The sequence below is a fragment of the Acipenser ruthenus genome, chromosome 41 (assembly GCF_902713425.1).
Source record: "Acipenser ruthenus chromosome 41, fAciRut3.2 maternal haplotype, whole genome shotgun sequence".
NCBI lineage: Eukaryota > Metazoa > Chordata > Actinopteri > Acipenseriformes > Acipenseridae > Acipenser > Acipenser ruthenus.
This window is the reverse complement of record NC_081229.1, coordinates 8,463,279-8,480,072: the sequence shown is the minus strand read 5'-3', so window position 1 is coordinate 8,480,072 and position 16,794 is coordinate 8,463,279. Positions and strand designations below refer to the sequence as shown.

Genomic DNA, 16,794 nt, shown 5'->3' with positions numbered 1-16,794 from the left:
ACTACAACAACCCTGGAATACAATAACTACAGCCTTTTGTTGTTGTGCATTTGCATTGGTATTTGTTTAGACAAACCCTAACCTTACCCCTAACCCTTTACCAGACCTGTTAGCTCCTCTTGATACAATGCATATTCCGACTTCATGTAATGCCACAGTTATATATCCACTAATCTTTGATCATCCTATTTCATGCAGATCTTAAATATGCCGGTAGGCTTTTCAGTGATGTACTGAAGAGCCAGAGCCCAGTGCACCCAAAAGGTGAGTTATGAGTGTGCATGTTTCTAAACTGTATTGTAGGGAGTGTTCACTTGTGTTTGTTTGTAATCAGAAGCTATATATATATATATATATATATATATATATATATATATATATATAGAACATATTTTAATTAAGAATGTCAGTGAACTAATAGTACCACTGGATACACTACTTTGGTTACTGGACTCCATCACCTCATGCAATTATATTTTCTGTTGCATTTTGTTTATCCTTATGGTAAATACAATCATTATGGGACGTATATGTATTTGTGTAAAATGTAGCATTTAATTAATTGTACAAAGGCTAATAAAATAGACAACTAATGAAAAATGTATCTGTGCTGTCTGCATCGTTTTCAATGTACCTTTTCTGAGGTTGCTGTGATTGTTGAAGGTGGTGGAGCACGAAGGGAAACTCAATTGCTTCTATCTCTTCTGCAATGGCAAAATCAATGAAGTTGGTCGCTATGTTTGCTCAGTGGACCGCGCTGGGAAACCTCCTAAATCTGTCCCAGCTCCGTCTACGCAGGCGGTGACGTCAGAGGCAGACTCCCGCTGGCGACGCAGGATTTTTAGGAGTTACTAGAGCGCAGGCAGAGTCATACCTCAGCGCATTTTCAAAGAGAATAAAAACAACGACAAACGCCTGAAATTTAAAAGAAAAGAAGAAAAAAAAACCGACTCAGCCCTGCACAGTTCTTTTTAATTTATTTAACATTTTGTTGCGTACCACTTGACAAGGCGTGGACGATAAAAAAGAAAAAGTGAGTTCCATGTTGTTGTTTTTAATTGGTGTTTGGTTGTTCTCGACGCAGTGGTGTTTTGCTGTTAGCCGCGGGTTTTTCAGCCGGTCAGTGTTTCTGTGCAGCGCAGGTATGTGATGTTCTCGTCATGGGCAGCTAGTAATGTCAGCGCGGTGTTGATGTGGTTTAACCTGCTGAACTCGGATGCGCGCAACCTCTCGATGCTCTCCTAGTGTCTGGGATAAATCCCGACTGAACTGAACAGATACTGTACGAAACTACACGTGATTGTAGATTCATATTGAATATAAACTACATGAAAACGCATTGCGCGCTGAGAGATAAGCACGTCTGTCTGTGTTAATAACTTTGTAAAACATAATGTTCTTGATTACTCTATTTTATTATTTATTTATTTATTTTAACTGCAGATGCCTTAAACTAAATGATATAGACGCGGTTGTTTTAAACTAAATGATACAGACGCGGTTGTTTTAAACTAAATGATATAGACGCGGTTGTTTTAAACTAAATGATACAGACGCGGTTGTTTTAAACTAAATGATACAGACGCGGTTGTTTTAAACTAAATGATACAGACGCGGTTGTTTTAAACTAAATGATACAGACGCGGTTGTTTTAAACTAAATGATACAGACGCGGTTGTTTTAAACTAAATGATACAGACGCGGTTGTTTTAAACTAAATGATACAGACGCGGTTGTTTTAAACTAAATGATACAGACGCGGTTGTTTTAAACTAAATGATACAGACGCGGTTGTTTTAAACTAAATGATACAGACGCGGTTGTTTTAAACTAAATGATACAGACGCGGTTGTTTTAAACTAAATGATACAGACGCGGTTGTTTTAAACTAAATGATACAGACGCGGTTGTTTTAAACTAAATGATATAGACGCGGTTGTTTTAAACTAAATGATACAGACGCGGTTGTTTTAAACTAAATGATATAGACGCGGTTGTTTTAAACTAAATGATATAGACGCGGTTGTTTTAAACTAAATGATACAGACGCGGTTGTTTTAAACTAAATGATATAGACGCGGTTGTTTTAAACTAAATGATATAGACGCGGTTGTTTTAAACTAAATGATACAGACGCGGTTGTTTTAAACTAAATGATACAGACGCGGTTGTTTTCGTTATTTTGAGAAAAGGTATTTAGAGTGCATCGCGCTACAGGAAGTGGCTGAAAGCCGGTGTAGGTGCAGAACGTGGTACATCATCAGAATGTGGTACTGGTACCAAAACTTGATCCGTGTGACGTCAAAAAATGGTACGCTGTCAGTGTTGTGATTGACTGCTGCACAAATCACTAGGAATAAGACAAACTGTGGTTCACCCACAAAATTGTACATGTTTACAATGTTAGATAACACAATTTGTTGCTCATCAGTTAGTCACATATTTGCTGAATTGGTTATATATAATATATATATATATATATATTAAAATTAACTTTAAAGGTCGAACAGTACTTTGTATTTGTTCAGATGGGCGTTAACTTTTTTTCTGAGCTAAAATTATTTGCACAGCCCGGGCACGCGCAGTACATGGTGTACCACGTTTTAACTTGTACCGCAAAATAACACGACCTGGGACTTTTTTAACATAACATATCCTGTTATACAGACTTTTCAGCACGATAGGCTTTTTACAGTATATAGTGAGTATTAATGGGCTTTTTAATTAGTATTAATTAGACATTCTGTAATAACACAGGGATGTGATAAAATCAATGCTGAAGCGACCTTATATTTATATGACAATTGTTATTTTGCACAGTTTAAGCTGTGTCTGAATGAACCACGAACAGCGAGTCCAGCCTTTGATATGGAGACACTCCGCACACACTTAACTTGAGCTTACATTAAACTATAATGTGGGCACATTTTAAGGTCTTTATTATAAAAAGGTCTTCACAGAATTAAAAAATAACTTAATACAGTCGGTAAAATTCCTTAGTAACAAAACTAATCTGTACACAAAATATTAAGGCATTGTCGGGTGTTCAATATGCTTTTAGTACTCGCATACACACACATGCGTACACGCACACACACATACGTGTGGAAGGCCATCCAGGTCAGAAACACACTATTTAGTGCATCTTCAAATATTTAGTACATGCAGGGGCACTGGCCCCTCCAATAATCATCTCCAAAATATTGATTTCTGCCCTTTCTGTCACTGACACTCACACACTAAACGTATTTCATCATAAAGTGTAGTTAAGGACTGGCGCGTGTGTCCCTTTAATGTTTGAGTCCAGCTGTAGTAGTACAATTAGTGGATAAACCGCACATCTTAAAAATGATGCTATTTTATGCTAAACTGAAAACTGTTAATATACTAAAGGGAAAGCACTTGTGAAGCTGAATCGAGAGCTTCAATGCAGAGTTCCTGAAATGCAGTGTGATTTATTCATACACCACATTGAGCCTGTTTTAACACTCAGGAATCGGACAATGCAATGTCTTTGTCAGAACTCATGAAGCTCTGTAAAGAACACGACCTGGACTCCTGTATCCTGATGTATTCCACCTGCAGGTGCTTTGGGCCGCGCTACCTGTTACAGCTGCAACTGCAGAAAGATGTGTCAGTGATAAAAAGCTCCACAGCGTATGGAGTTTCATTGAAATGGCGAGTGTAATGCTATTTATTTATATAACCATATCAACACACACCACACACACACACTCACACACATTATATATATAAATTGACATCGTCGTGTTTCTTTACAAACACAAAAATAAATACAAAAACAAACATTTAACAAAAACACTTGCTCACAGAGTGAAATCAAACAGTTAAAACAAAACAAAGTCACGAACACTAAAATAAACAAAACAGACCCTGGGTCAGGCTGGGCAGTTTCCTTCACTGTTTCTGCACAAGGTTTTTAGACAATAACAAAACATCGGATTTTTTTAAAATACAAAACAGAACACAAGGCTGCGCCGTCATATTTATACATTCTATTAATAATACAGTCATATTTATACATTCTATTAATAATACAGTCATATTTGTACATTCTATTAATAATAGTCATATTTATACATTCTATTAATAATAGTCATATTTATACATTCTATTAATAATACAGTCATATTTATACATTCTATTAATAATACAAAGCCTCTATACAAGCAGGGCTGTGCCCTGCCCCCGCTAATAGTGTGCAGGGCTCTCTCCTGCTTCCCTGCTGCAGGCTCTCTTACAACCGTATTGTCAATAAAATGCACAGTACTACTACATTTATAATACTTTTCATTGTACTGTCAATGAAATTTGATTTCAGTGTTACTGTAGCTTCAGTAGAAACTCAGTATGCATTTGGCATTATTTTATTACTGTAACGTCAAGCTTGGCAAATGTCTGTGATATTCTTTGAGCGCTGGATGAGGAAGCAGGTATCTTGTTTGTTTATGTCCGTGTTATGTCTGTGTTGAAGGGACTATCTATCTGACTATCTGTACAGATCTGCCTCCTTATTTTTTTTTTTTCGGCTGCTATCGGTCTCACTCAGCCATTGAAAGCTTTTCTCTCCTTTTTCCTGAGAAAAAATGACTAGAGACCTGCGCTTGACATCTTTTTGATGATGTCGGACCGTGTTGGAAAACATGGAACAAGTATTGAATAGCAGTTTGCTACGCATGAGGAATGACGGCTGTATTCATGTTATTTTTCTGAAAAGTGATTTAACATTGGATAGAAAAAACTGTTAGTTCCAAAAATGCAAGCACTGCTGTGATAGATGAAAGCTGCAATATGGTAGAGAAGTTACTCTGAAGTTGTAACAACTGAAAAAGATTCTTTTGTGTCAAAGCAAATGGCTGGCCAGCAGCACACGGCTGTACAAACAAGTCCTTTGATCTCCAGCCCTGACATGAAAGAAGCTTGCCGTTCGGGGAGTCCACTGGGGTATAAAACTAGTTAACAGGTTTTTGCTTAGAAAATACAGCTGGTTTATGACGGGGTCATAAAGCTAGTTTTCAAGGGGACTGAAGGAGCCAGGCTCTAAGACTTCAAATAGATCAAAAGAGAAAAGGTCTCAAGAAGATGACAAAAACCAGATGTATGGACCTTTGTGGCACCAGGGGTGTGAAGAATGCACTGAGTTCAGAGGTCTTCACACTAGATCACACACACACACTCACACACACACACACTCACACACACACACACACTCGCACATGAAATATATGGTAACAGGATAATGAGTTGTACCTTTTCTATTGGTTAAGTGTCAGAGAAAGAGGAGGAGAGAGACAGACACCTATGCAGAAGGGTATTTAATGTCATGCAACAATTGTAAGAACGAGTATTCTGTTTGTCCTGTACCTGGGACCAGACTCCCTGCATATTTCAATAAACCTAACAACTGATTGAAGAAAAGGACTCTGTGCAGTTTCTTGAATCTACTTACTCACCATCCTTTTTTAAGTTACATCAGACCGGAAAGGGAAAATTGTAATGTCAGACCTGGTCCAACATGGCCGCAAAGGGTTAAACTTTTTCAACAGATAAAATCCTATGATATTATAAATTTATTAAAAGAAATTATGTGTTCCTTCAATAGTAAAGCCACTCCTGCTATAATGCCAGATTGCATTTGTCCCTTGAATGCCGTTCATTACACTATTTAAATTGATACATGATTATTTTTTCAGCAGCTACTAAACAGAATCCGGTCTGCTGCCATGGACAGTGTGAAGATGGAATCTGTCCAGATTAAAGAGGAGTTCCCTGAACTTGAACTTGTCCCCATTAGAGTGGAGTTCTCTGGGCTGGCTTCCCTCCCCATTAAACAGGAGCTCTGTGAGATACAATGTGACAGCAGTCAGCCAGAGGTCTCTGACATTAAAGCTGAGCACAATGAATTGGAGATCCCCCAGATGGAAGAATCCCTTCCTGTGAAACAAGAAGAGGTTCTGGAAACTGTCCGTATTAAACAGGAGCCCCCTGAAGTAGAGTTTGACGACATGGAACCAGTGAAGGAAGAATCGGAGGACTTCAAACCAAACATCCTTGAGCAGGAGCCTGTACGCCTGCGGGAGTGTAGCGTGGTGCTGGAGAGAATCTGCGTGAGAGAGCAAGGCGCTGGAGAGGAAGGCTCTCCCAACAGCACGCAAGGAGGTGGAAAGGAAGACGGGCGCTCCCATTCAGAATGCAGTCTAGCAGGTGAGTGACTCCCAGTAGCTGTGACATTGTCATTCTAGATTGCGTGAAATCCACAGTGTGGTTGAGAGGGAGGGAGCATATTGGTTAGAATACTTTAAAACCTGTCCAATTTGGCATCGCTTGGGACTGGAAAGTGGTGCAGGATTAGAGAGTTACTGTAAAACATTGAATACTGACCTAAAGGTAAAATGACTAAACTATTTGAACATTAAATAGCTGTGTTACTGTACATACACAGTGTAATAAACACAGTAATGCTTCAGCAAACTCTTCACCTGTTATTATCACAAGCCTGTTTAACCCATTCCCATAGAAAGACCTTCACGTGCTCGTACTGTACCTGCATGAGGATTCAGGTGCTTTCTGCTGCATTCAGGGTCTCTCACTGTTAGCTCTTTTGAGTTGGTGTTTTGTTCAGCTTTTCTTTCGAGAGATTGCTCACTGTGTGGACGATTAGACATGTATTTGCTGTTCAACAACTGCACAATTCAGAATGGAGCCGGCTGGACATGGTAGTGTATACACAACATCAGGCAGAAGGGACAGATTCCAGAATAGCCAGGCTCTGGACTGTAGAGGGGATCACACCATTCATTTCAATAGGGATTTGATCGGGACCCCAAAATCATACCGAATTAGAATGCTGGTTTGTAGAGGGGCTGGATTAGACAGGGCTCTACAGCTATGGACAAAAGCTTTGCATCTCCTACAATTGTAGGATTGAGGCATAATAAAAAATATATAAACATCATTTATACCTTTTATTTAGCATCATGTAAACAAATAAACGACATATTGCAAAATTCTACCAGAAGCCAGAATAGTATCACAGTATTTCCTGTTAGATTTCGAAATGTCACATTATATTGTGTGTATTTATTTATTTTTGTCTCAATCCTCAAATTCTAGGTGTTTCTAAACTTTTGTCTGTAATGTAGGTTGCTGATGCATTTACAGTCTGTGTAACTGTATAAAATAAACTGCTTGTGTTTCTGTCTGTATACTGGAGTCCTGTAACCCACTGTGTTGGGATTCAATTATAGGAATGATAAATAGAGAGAATTGAATTAACAAAACCCATAAACCCTGCATGTGTAATGTAATGCTATGACATGGGGCTGCACATTTCTAATGCACCGTGATGTATATCTGTACAACAATAAACAAGATGATTCCAAACAGAGAGAGGGAGGGAGCCGTTCCAGTCTCCAAGCACATCATTGACAGATTATACTACATTACACTGCAGTTCTATGTATGCATCTGTACATAATCCAAGATAGAAAAGTCATAAAATGCCTCGATGAGAAATTGTAGCGTGTGTTAGAGGAAATAGACCTGAAACATTACAGGAGAACTTCACAGTCAGATTTTGATCCCAGGGCTCGGTTTCACCAGCATCAGTCTTTACTGACTTTGCTTTCACACAGAAAGGCTTTAAGTTTAACTTTGCATTTTTAAACTGGTGTAACTCAGAACAAACCCCACAGCTAAAATGCACACACTTTAATCCAGGGGTTATTATTATTATTATTTATTATTATTATTTATTTCTTAGCAGACGCCCTTATCCAGGGCGACGAACAGCACCACCTTCGGGCCGCGGGTGCAATGACATTCTATGTGTTTTTTTCTATTAATAACGATAAGCAGCCGTCGGCAGCAGCTGTAATTATAGAAAAATAAAGTGTAGCAAGGGAGTATCGGCGGACTGTCAATCAAAGCAGAAATTCACAAATCAGAGCTAACAGATTGCCTTCCTGTAGGCGGGATGTAGAGCGAGAGCTCTGACAATAGGGCGGTGTTGAGGTCATGTGATCGCTCTGCTGGCAGATGTAAAAAGTGTGTTCAGTATTCATAACATTACAATATGTCGAATCCGCTACCAAAGAATACGTTTTGCAAAGTATAAAGAACAGAAAAGGCAGCTGCAGGAGTTTGAATGCATTTGTACCACGGGCTCAGCTTTGAGGAGCTGGAATGGGTTTTTTTCTTTTGTAGAAACGTTTCCATACAAACTTTTATAATAACATTCATTTACAATTGATGCCAATGATGAATACGTTTTTGTCACTAAGTAGCTATTAACATTTAAAATATTGCGTGCTTTGATGTATGTTTCAATATTAACTAAATCAAGTTATGAATCAAACTAACTCTTTTTGCATGCCGGTAATTGATTTATTAAAATGTTTGGTTATACTGCTATTTTATACAGACGTCTTAAAATAACGCTAGAATATTTTTTGTTGAAACATTATAATAATAATTATACAAAGGTACCTAATTAAAAGGTTGATAAAAACGTCTGTTTAATCTTTGCAATTTATTGTATTCACTAAAATTAAAGTGTTTGAATTTTTAACTCTGTGCATATTCTATGTGATTTCCATCTTTCACATTATTTATTCAAATGAATAAAGGACAGTTTAGATTAGCTTTATTTATAATGTTACAGAATTTAAACATAGAAAATGTTTTTAATTTGACATTTTCCCAAGGAGTGCTAATAGTGGGCCGCAGTGCCTGATGCAGCTGAACAGGTGGGCCTCGGGGGGGGGGGGGGGAATTGGGAACCCCTTCTTTAATCCACTCCTCCACCTAGCCACATGTCCTAAGCCTACAAGCAGTCCCTCTTACTTTCTTTCCTGTTCATATTTTCCAGGTTCCAGTCCAGCAGCAGGCAGTGGAAAATATCCTGACTGTGGGAAAGGTTTCACCCAGTTAGGACACCTGAAAACACACCAGCGAATTCATACAGGAGAGAAACTGTATCGCTGCTCTGACTGTGGGAAGAGTTTCAGTCGGTTACGAAACCTGAAAGCACACCAGCGAATTCACACAGGAGAGAAACCATATGGTTGCTCTGACTGTGGGAAGAGTTTCAGGCATGCAGACTCCCTGAATAAACACCAGCGAATTCATACAGGAGAAAAACCGTATTGCTGCTCTGACTGTGGGAAGAGTTTCAGAGTTTCAGAACAACTGAAAACACAACAGCGAATTCATACAGGAGAAAAACCGTATTGCTGCTCTGACTGTGGGAAGAGTTTCAGAGTTTCAGAACAACTGAAAACACACCAGCGAATTCATACAGGAGAGAAACCGTATTGCTGCTCTATCTGTGGGAAGAGTTTCAGTCGGTTTGGACACCTGAAATCACACCATCAAATTCACACAGGAGAGAAACCGTATTGCTGCTCTGACTGTGGGAAGAGTTTCAGGCATGCAGACTCCCTGAATAAACAGCAGCGAATTCATACAGGAAAAAAACCATATCCCTGCTCTGACTGTGGGAAGAGTTTCAGAGTTTCAGAACAACTGAAAACACACCAGCGAATTCATACAGGAGAGAAACCATATTGCTGCTCTGACTGTGGGAAGAGATTCAGTCAGTTAAGTAACCTGAAAACACACCAGCTAACTCACACAGGAGAGAAACCGTATTGCTGCTCTGACTGTGGGAAGAGTTTCAGAGAAAGAGGAGCCCTGACAAAACATGAGCAAATTCACACAGGAGAGAAACCGTATTGCTGCTCTATCTGTGGGAAGAGTTTCAGTCTGTTTGGACACCTGAAATCACACCATCAAATTCACACAGGAGAGAAACCGTATTGCTGCTCTGACTGTGGGAAGAGTTTCAGCCACACAGAATCCCTGAATAAACACCAGCGAATTCATAGAGGAGAAAAACCGTATCGCTGCTCTGACTGTGGGAAGAGTTTCAGAGAAAGAGGAACCCTGAGAAATCATGAGCGACTTCATACAGGAGAGAAACCGTATTGCTGCTCTGACTGTGGGAAGAGTTTCAGGCATGCAGACTCCCTGAATAAACACCAGCGAATTCATACAGGAGAGAAACCGTATTGCTGCTCTGACTGTGGGAAGAGTTTCAGAGAAAGAGTAACCCTGACAAATCATGAGCGAATTCACACAGGAGAGAAACCGTATTGCTGCTCTGACTGTGGGAAGAGTTTCAGTCTGTTAGGAAACCTGAAAAGACACCAGCAAATTCATACAGGAGAGAAACCGTATTGCTGCTCTGACTGTGGGAAGAGTTTCAGAAATTCAGGAAAACTGAAAACACACCAGCGAATTCACACAGGAGAGAAACCGTATTGCTGCTCTGACTGTGGGAAGAGTTTCAGTCTGTTAGGAAACCTGAAAAGACACCAGCAAATTCATACAGGAGAGAAACCGTATTGCTGCTCTGACTGTGGGAAGAGTTTCAGTCGGTTAAGTAACCTCAAAAAACACACCAGCAAACTCACACAGGAGAGAAATTGTATCAGTGCTCTGACTGTGGGAAGAGTTTCAACAAGTTAGGACATCTTCAAACACACCAGTGAATTCACACCGGAGTCAAACCCTAAGGACCATGTTCATTCAGAAAGAAACATTACCTTACATCAGCGCTCCAGATAAGGTTTTGGGTCTGGGAGTAACTTACCCTTTTAACACTGAGAGTAAAATGTTTTTCAGGGGGTAAAATGCAACATTACCTTGAAGTCCTGAGTAATCTCGATAAATACTGTACAATCTTTGATGCTAATGGGCAGGCATTAAAAAAGCCTTCCGTTTTAACTGCAATGTTTCTTTGAACTACAGTACAAACACAGCTCTACAAGGTTCTTTATCGGCTCAGCACATTTTTTTTTCGATGTATCACACTGACTCTGCAACTCAATTACATTATATTTTAACATTAACCTCTTTTGCGATACGGACGTACCTGGCACGTCATGATTAAAAACATGGTTAAAAATGTTTAAAAAAAAAAAAAAAATCTGGATTGCTGTTTTTTCACTCGGGGTGGCTCATCGAGGAGTTATTACACAACATATTAATGTCATTATATTACACAGATAAAATATATTTGATGTGATGCAGTTGTTAAATGTAATTTACAGCCTATTTGAATGCAAGCAGTGGCCATCTTTGGCTTGTACTGGAAACATCCAGAATGAATTTAAAACAATCTGTGTGTAACTTTTGTTTTCTTTTCAATGAGGATTGATCATAAAAAAAGTTTACCTTTTGATTATTAGCTGTTTTATCGAGCTGTGCTTCATGAAATCAGCTTTGAAGTAACATACGACTATTTGTCTTTGTCTTGTTTTGTTCATGTGACAGAGAGGAAGATACTTCCTGCTCCTGACTGTCATCGTGTGACACCATTGTAATGTACAGAGTGTGTGGGAGCTACTGTATCATCGTGTGACACCATTGTAATGCACCGAGCGTGTGGGAGCTACTGTATCATCGTGTGACACCATTGTAATGCACCCAGCTTGTGGGAGCTACTGTATCATCGTGTGACACCATTGTAATGCACCGAGCGTGTGGGAGCTACTGTATCATCGTGTGACACCATTGTAATGTACAGAGTGTGTGGGAGCTACTGTATCATCGTGTGACACCATTGTAATGTACAGAGTGTGTGGGAGCTTCTGTATCATCGTGTGACACCATTGTAATATACAGAGTGTGTGGGAGCTACTGTATCATCGTGTGACACCATTGTAATGTACAGAGCGTGTGGGAGCTACTGTATCATCGTGTGACACCATTGTAATGTACAGAGTGTGTGGGAGCTACTGTATCATCGTGTGACACCATTGTAATGCACCGAGCGTGTGGGAGCTACTGTAGTGCCAACTTTAAAAAAAGTGTCGTAAACTCAGCGATCATAGGGTAAAAATAAACATTAGGAACCGTGTGTTTTTTGTATATAGCTACTGTGAGTGAAACCTTGTATCTCAGACTTGTTGTGTCTGGTTCAGTTGGTTGGAGAGGAACTGTTAAGCTAATGAGTTTGAGCATATAATTGATATATTTTACATATTTTTCGAATACTGTATCTTATTTTTGTAATCCCTGTAGTTATATTTCTTACTTTAATAAATTTATATTAGATCTAATTTCTTTTTTCTACTGTCCCCCAAAAAACTATTATTCATTATTTGTATATTTCATCTGATTTTTTTTCTCTTCATTTGATTTCTTTTCTTTCTATTCTTTTTTTAAATAACATAAGAAATTCTAGAACAAGAAAAGGCCATTCAGCCCACCTCTGCTCCGTTAACACTCAGGAGAGGAAAAACAAAAAACTCCTGTGTGAAAAATAATTCTCAGCAGTTACTTTGGTAAACCCCTTGACAATTTTAAATACCTCTTAAGTCCCCTCTGGCTCTCCTTCTTCCTGGGCTCTACAGATTCAGCTCTTTCAGTCTCTCTTCATATGACATGCCCTTCAGTCCTGGAATTAATCGTGTTGCTCTCTGTACTCTCTCCAATGCCTCAATGTCTTTCTTATGATAAGGGGACCAGAACTGGAGACACTATTCTAGGTGTGGTCGTACCAGTGCATTGTATAATTAATATAACTTCTCTTCATTTGAATTCAACTGTCTTGAATATATAACCTAACATTCTATTTGCCTTTTTTCATAGCTTCTCTGCACTGTCTAGTTGGCTTAAGTGATTCATCCCCAAGTCCTTTTCATACAGCTTCCTCTATTTCATTACTATTCATGCTGTTTTTGCGCCCTATGTGCAAGACTTTGTATTTATTCACATGTGTCAGCCCAAGCTTGAATCTTGTCTAAAGCTGTGTGGCAAAGTGGTTTGCAGTGTGCAGGTGTAGAGGTGATGCAGTGCTTAAAACAAGAACAGACAACAAAGTACTGGTGAAATGATGGTTTATTTATAATCCAAAGTCTGATGACAACAGTAAAGAATAATGAGAACTGGCAATACACAATGATGTGTCTTGCCCAGTTAAATCCAAGGGTTCAGTCCCGAAACAGTAACCACGGTATTTAAACACACACAGTGAACACAAACACGGCCACAAGGGTAAAGTGAGTGCTGTAGTGCTCGTGGTGCAAATGCAATTTATCATGAACAAGTGCAGTGTTGTTCGTGTTTAGTGCTGGTCTGTAGCGACAGCTCCCGATCGTGATAGCCGTCTAATAACAAGAAACAAGATACAATTAGATACGACAAACAAAGAAAACACTCCTGATTTAGAACACGGCTCCCCTTGAAAACCAGGAAATTATTATTATTTATTTCTTAGCAGCCGCCCTTATCCAGGGCGACTTACAATTGTTACAAGATATCACATTATTTTTTACATACAATTACCCATTTATACAGTTGGGTTTTTACTGGAGCAATCTAGGTGAAGTACCTTGCTCAAGGGTACAGCAGCAGTGTCCCCCACCTGGGATTGAACCCAAGACCCTCCGGTCAAGAGTCCAGTGCTCTCCTTCTGGGTTCGCATTAACCATAACAAAAGGAACAGATCACCTCGCTACGTCCCTGTGTCAGAGTGGTTAGCCGTGTGCAGGTGCAGGTGATCAGTAATCAGAGAGACAATGATAAATCCAGGTGCAATGGCGTTTTATTTTTAAACCCAAAGGCCTGATGGCAAACAGCAGTAAACAATAAACAATGAGAAGCGATACAGCGGTGTGTATTGTTTTATTTGTAATCCTCGGGTTGGCCCTGAAATAATAGTCCCGTTCTTTTAAACACCCACTGCTAACCATCCACAAAGTGAAACTGATGAGGTCACTTATGCTATAGATTCCAGCACAAGCGGTGGAGAAACAGGCCAGTCAGCAAGCCCTAAACAGTCTGTACCACTCAAAACTTCAAAGAGAAAGAGGAATGATCAGCTATCTCAGGCTGTTGGGTTACTACGGACTGCAATAGAGAACAACCCAACCAGAGACATGATATAATTGATTAGGGAAGAAAATCAAAGGTCTAGGGACCATGAAGCACAATAGTTTCAAATGCTTATGCAACAAACACCACACACAGGATGGCCATCCCAAGGTCCACATCTCCAATGACCCAACGTGACATTGGTTTCTCCAAATCAAAGAACAAATGAGTATGGTTAGTATGATCATCCTCAGTCAGTGTCCCCAGTATCAGCCCAGCAAGATGTGTCAATGAGACTGACGCCACAGTCAACTCCCTTGCTTGATTCACATGGAACGTCATCTCCTGTTTCTCCACACGAGTTTCAACCAATATCTGATAGTGATTCATACGAAACAAACATGACTTATAGACGACTGTGATTAGTTAACACTAGAAGGACCGGAGATATACTCATGCCTAGAAGCCCTGCAGCAGTCTTTCTGACAGTTGTATTCAAAACACTGAATAACAAAAGGATAAACAAACAGTAAGATGTAATTATTTTTTTTATTGAGTATGTCACAAATATCTGAACAACTGAAGCATATATATATATATATATATATATATATATATATATATATATATATATATATATATATATATATATTGTAATAAATAGGTTTATAATTACTAATGTTACGAATATAGAACAGTGGGGGTGTCTTATATTGTAACATAGAGAATTATAATATTTAGTTGATATGGGTTTTAACCTGAAATAGGTGCAACTGTTATGGTTTATGGTTTGTTGTAACGGCAATGGAGTGACCACTTTTGATGGGTGGCGCTGTTTCAGATAGAGCTATGGGAAATAATAGACCTATCTAGGAAGAGAAAGGGAACTCTGTGATTGACCTGTGACCCGGATCTGAAAGGTGGCCATCTTTAAGAGGGGCAAGGGGAGTTTGCAGGGGGAGGAAGTGGTTGGAGTTAGTGAAGAGTGAGAGGGGGTTTACAGACAAGAGTTATACAAAAGGACATTTGTGTGGTCAAAGAGTGTCTTTTTGGACATAAAACAAAGACTGGACCTTTGAGTGTGGAGTCTAGCCTCGAAGTCCAGTTAAACCAAAGTCTGTTGGAAAAGCTGACTGGCCATGTGCTCAGCGCAGGAGTAACCAGAACAAGGGAACCAGAATGGAATAAAGGTTTCCTTGGAAGACAGTAAGTGAAGCAAATAAATACTTACTACAGTGTAAACAAAGCGACAGAGTAGTTGCAAAGAGACTGCAAAACCCCACTCAAGAGCAAACCAACCAAGTGCAGGTCAGGTATACACTGCCGAATGTATATAGTGTAAATAGTGGTCTGTGTGAGTGGAATAATCAAGGGTATGGTACACCAGAGTCTTACACAACTACCATTGTAGGTAAGGGTACTCTGGTGGAGGTAATGGTGTCAGACTGGCAGTGATAAATTGGCACACAGACAGTTCAAAGGTGAAGATTTGAGTTGTTTTCTTTCTGTTACCTTCACCTTCTAACAAAATAAATATTGCCAGCAGCTGATGTACAGCAATTACAGTTGTGGACATTGTAATCATTTACACCACCTCGGCCATCCTGTTACACGTGGTGTCTTGTGTGGGATTCTAAGCAGCTGAAACAACATCAGTCACCTACAGCACTCCAATCCACAACTGAGATGGCATCCTTAGAAGATTTAGTGAAGGCACTGGTACAAAGCACAAACGCTTTTGTACAGAGTCAAGAAGCAACTAACCGCTCATTGCTACAGGCTTCAGCAAAGCAACAAGAGGCTAGTGAGAGGCAGCGAGATGCAACAGCGGCACAGTATGAAGCAACCAAGGCACAGCAGGAGCAAATACAAGCTCTGGTAGAGCGACCGATCATAGCAACCTTAAGTTCAGATAAACCATCTTCCATCAGATCTAGTCATGTGCTTCAGAAGTTGACTGCGGAAGATGACATCGAAGCGTTCCTGGGGGCATTTGAGAAAACAGCCACCCGAGAGAAATGGCCAGCAGATCAGTGGGCGGGGATTCTAGCACCCTTCCTGATAGGAGATGCCCAGAAGGCCTACCACGATCTCCCCTCAACCGTCGCAGATAACTACGAACAGCTGAAGGCGGAGATCCTTGCCAGAGCCGGCGTCACTACTGCAATGAGGGCCCAGAAATTCCACTCCTGGCTTTTCAACTCAACGGTAGCACCCAGATCCCAGATGTTCGACCTGTTACATATAGCGCGAAGATGGCTGGACCCAGAGGTGAATGATGCAGTGAAGATCGTCAACATGATAGTGATGGATCGCTATCTGAGAGCCATGCCAGCTCATTTGAGGAAGTGGGTGGGGCGATGTGATCCATCTACCATCGACGAGTTTGTGACCTTGGTGGAGCGACAGTATGCTGCGGAGGAGTTGGCCAGACAACCCCTTCCATCGCAGCCAGGGAGTCTTCAACACACCTCTGCATCCGGGAAGCAACGCCAAGCGCCCAGACCGGGTAAGATCGTGATAAAAGGGGGAGATGTTGAAGAGCAGTCACCGACTGTGAAGGGACTTAGTCGGGACAGTGGGGTTAAAATTCAGGGGTATAATAGATTTGCTGAATACATTTGTCATAAATGCCACAAAAAGGGTCATATTGCAATACAGTGTAAAGGTATGGAGGAGCCTATGGAGTGTAATGTAGGACATAGTTACTGTGGATGTATCACTGTGGCAGGGGTAGCCATTTGTAATACACCTTACATTGTCAACATAATAGTAAATGGAAAGGAAGCAAAAGCTATCGCAGATTCAGGCAGTTCAATTACATTGGTACGCCCGGAGTTTGTGGAAACCAATAAATTGGATGAAAGTTTTAAAACCGGAATTACATGCATT

The 16,794-nt window shown here is 40.1% G+C and overlaps 1 protein-coding gene across 2 annotated transcripts; it reads left to right on the top strand.

The window, feature by feature from the left end:
• The first annotated feature begins 668 nt into the window (after nucleotides 1-668).
• On the top strand, nucleotides 669-12,146 carry LOC131709112 (zinc finger protein 883-like). Of its 2 annotated transcripts, none has more exons than XM_059011047.1 (3): nucleotides 669-1,033; nucleotides 5,718-6,225; nucleotides 8,891-12,146. In XM_059011047.1, the coding sequence occupies exons 2-3, from the start codon at nucleotides 5,745-5,747 to the stop codon at nucleotides 10,549-10,551; spliced, it is 2,142 nt and encodes a 713-aa protein (XP_058867030.1). In that variant the 5' UTR covers nucleotides 669-1,033; nucleotides 5,718-5,744; the 3' UTR covers nucleotides 10,552-12,146. The 2 variants fall into 2 exon arrangements, with proteins under 2 accessions (XP_058867030.1, XP_058867029.1); XM_059011046.1 differs by having other exon boundaries at nucleotides 5,715-6,225.
• Nucleotides 12,147-16,794: the final 4,648 nt, after the last annotated feature.

Excerpts from the sequence above, each read along its gene's own strand:
- LOC131709112 (XM_059011047.1), top strand. The coding sequence starts at position 5,745 with ATGGACAGTGTGAAGATGGAATCTGTCCAGATTAAAGAGGAGTTCCCT. Across the intron at positions 6,226-8,890 it reads TTCAGAATGCAGTCTAGCAG|GTTCCAGTCCAGCAGCAGGC; the intron begins GTGAGTGACTCC and ends CATATTTTCCAG.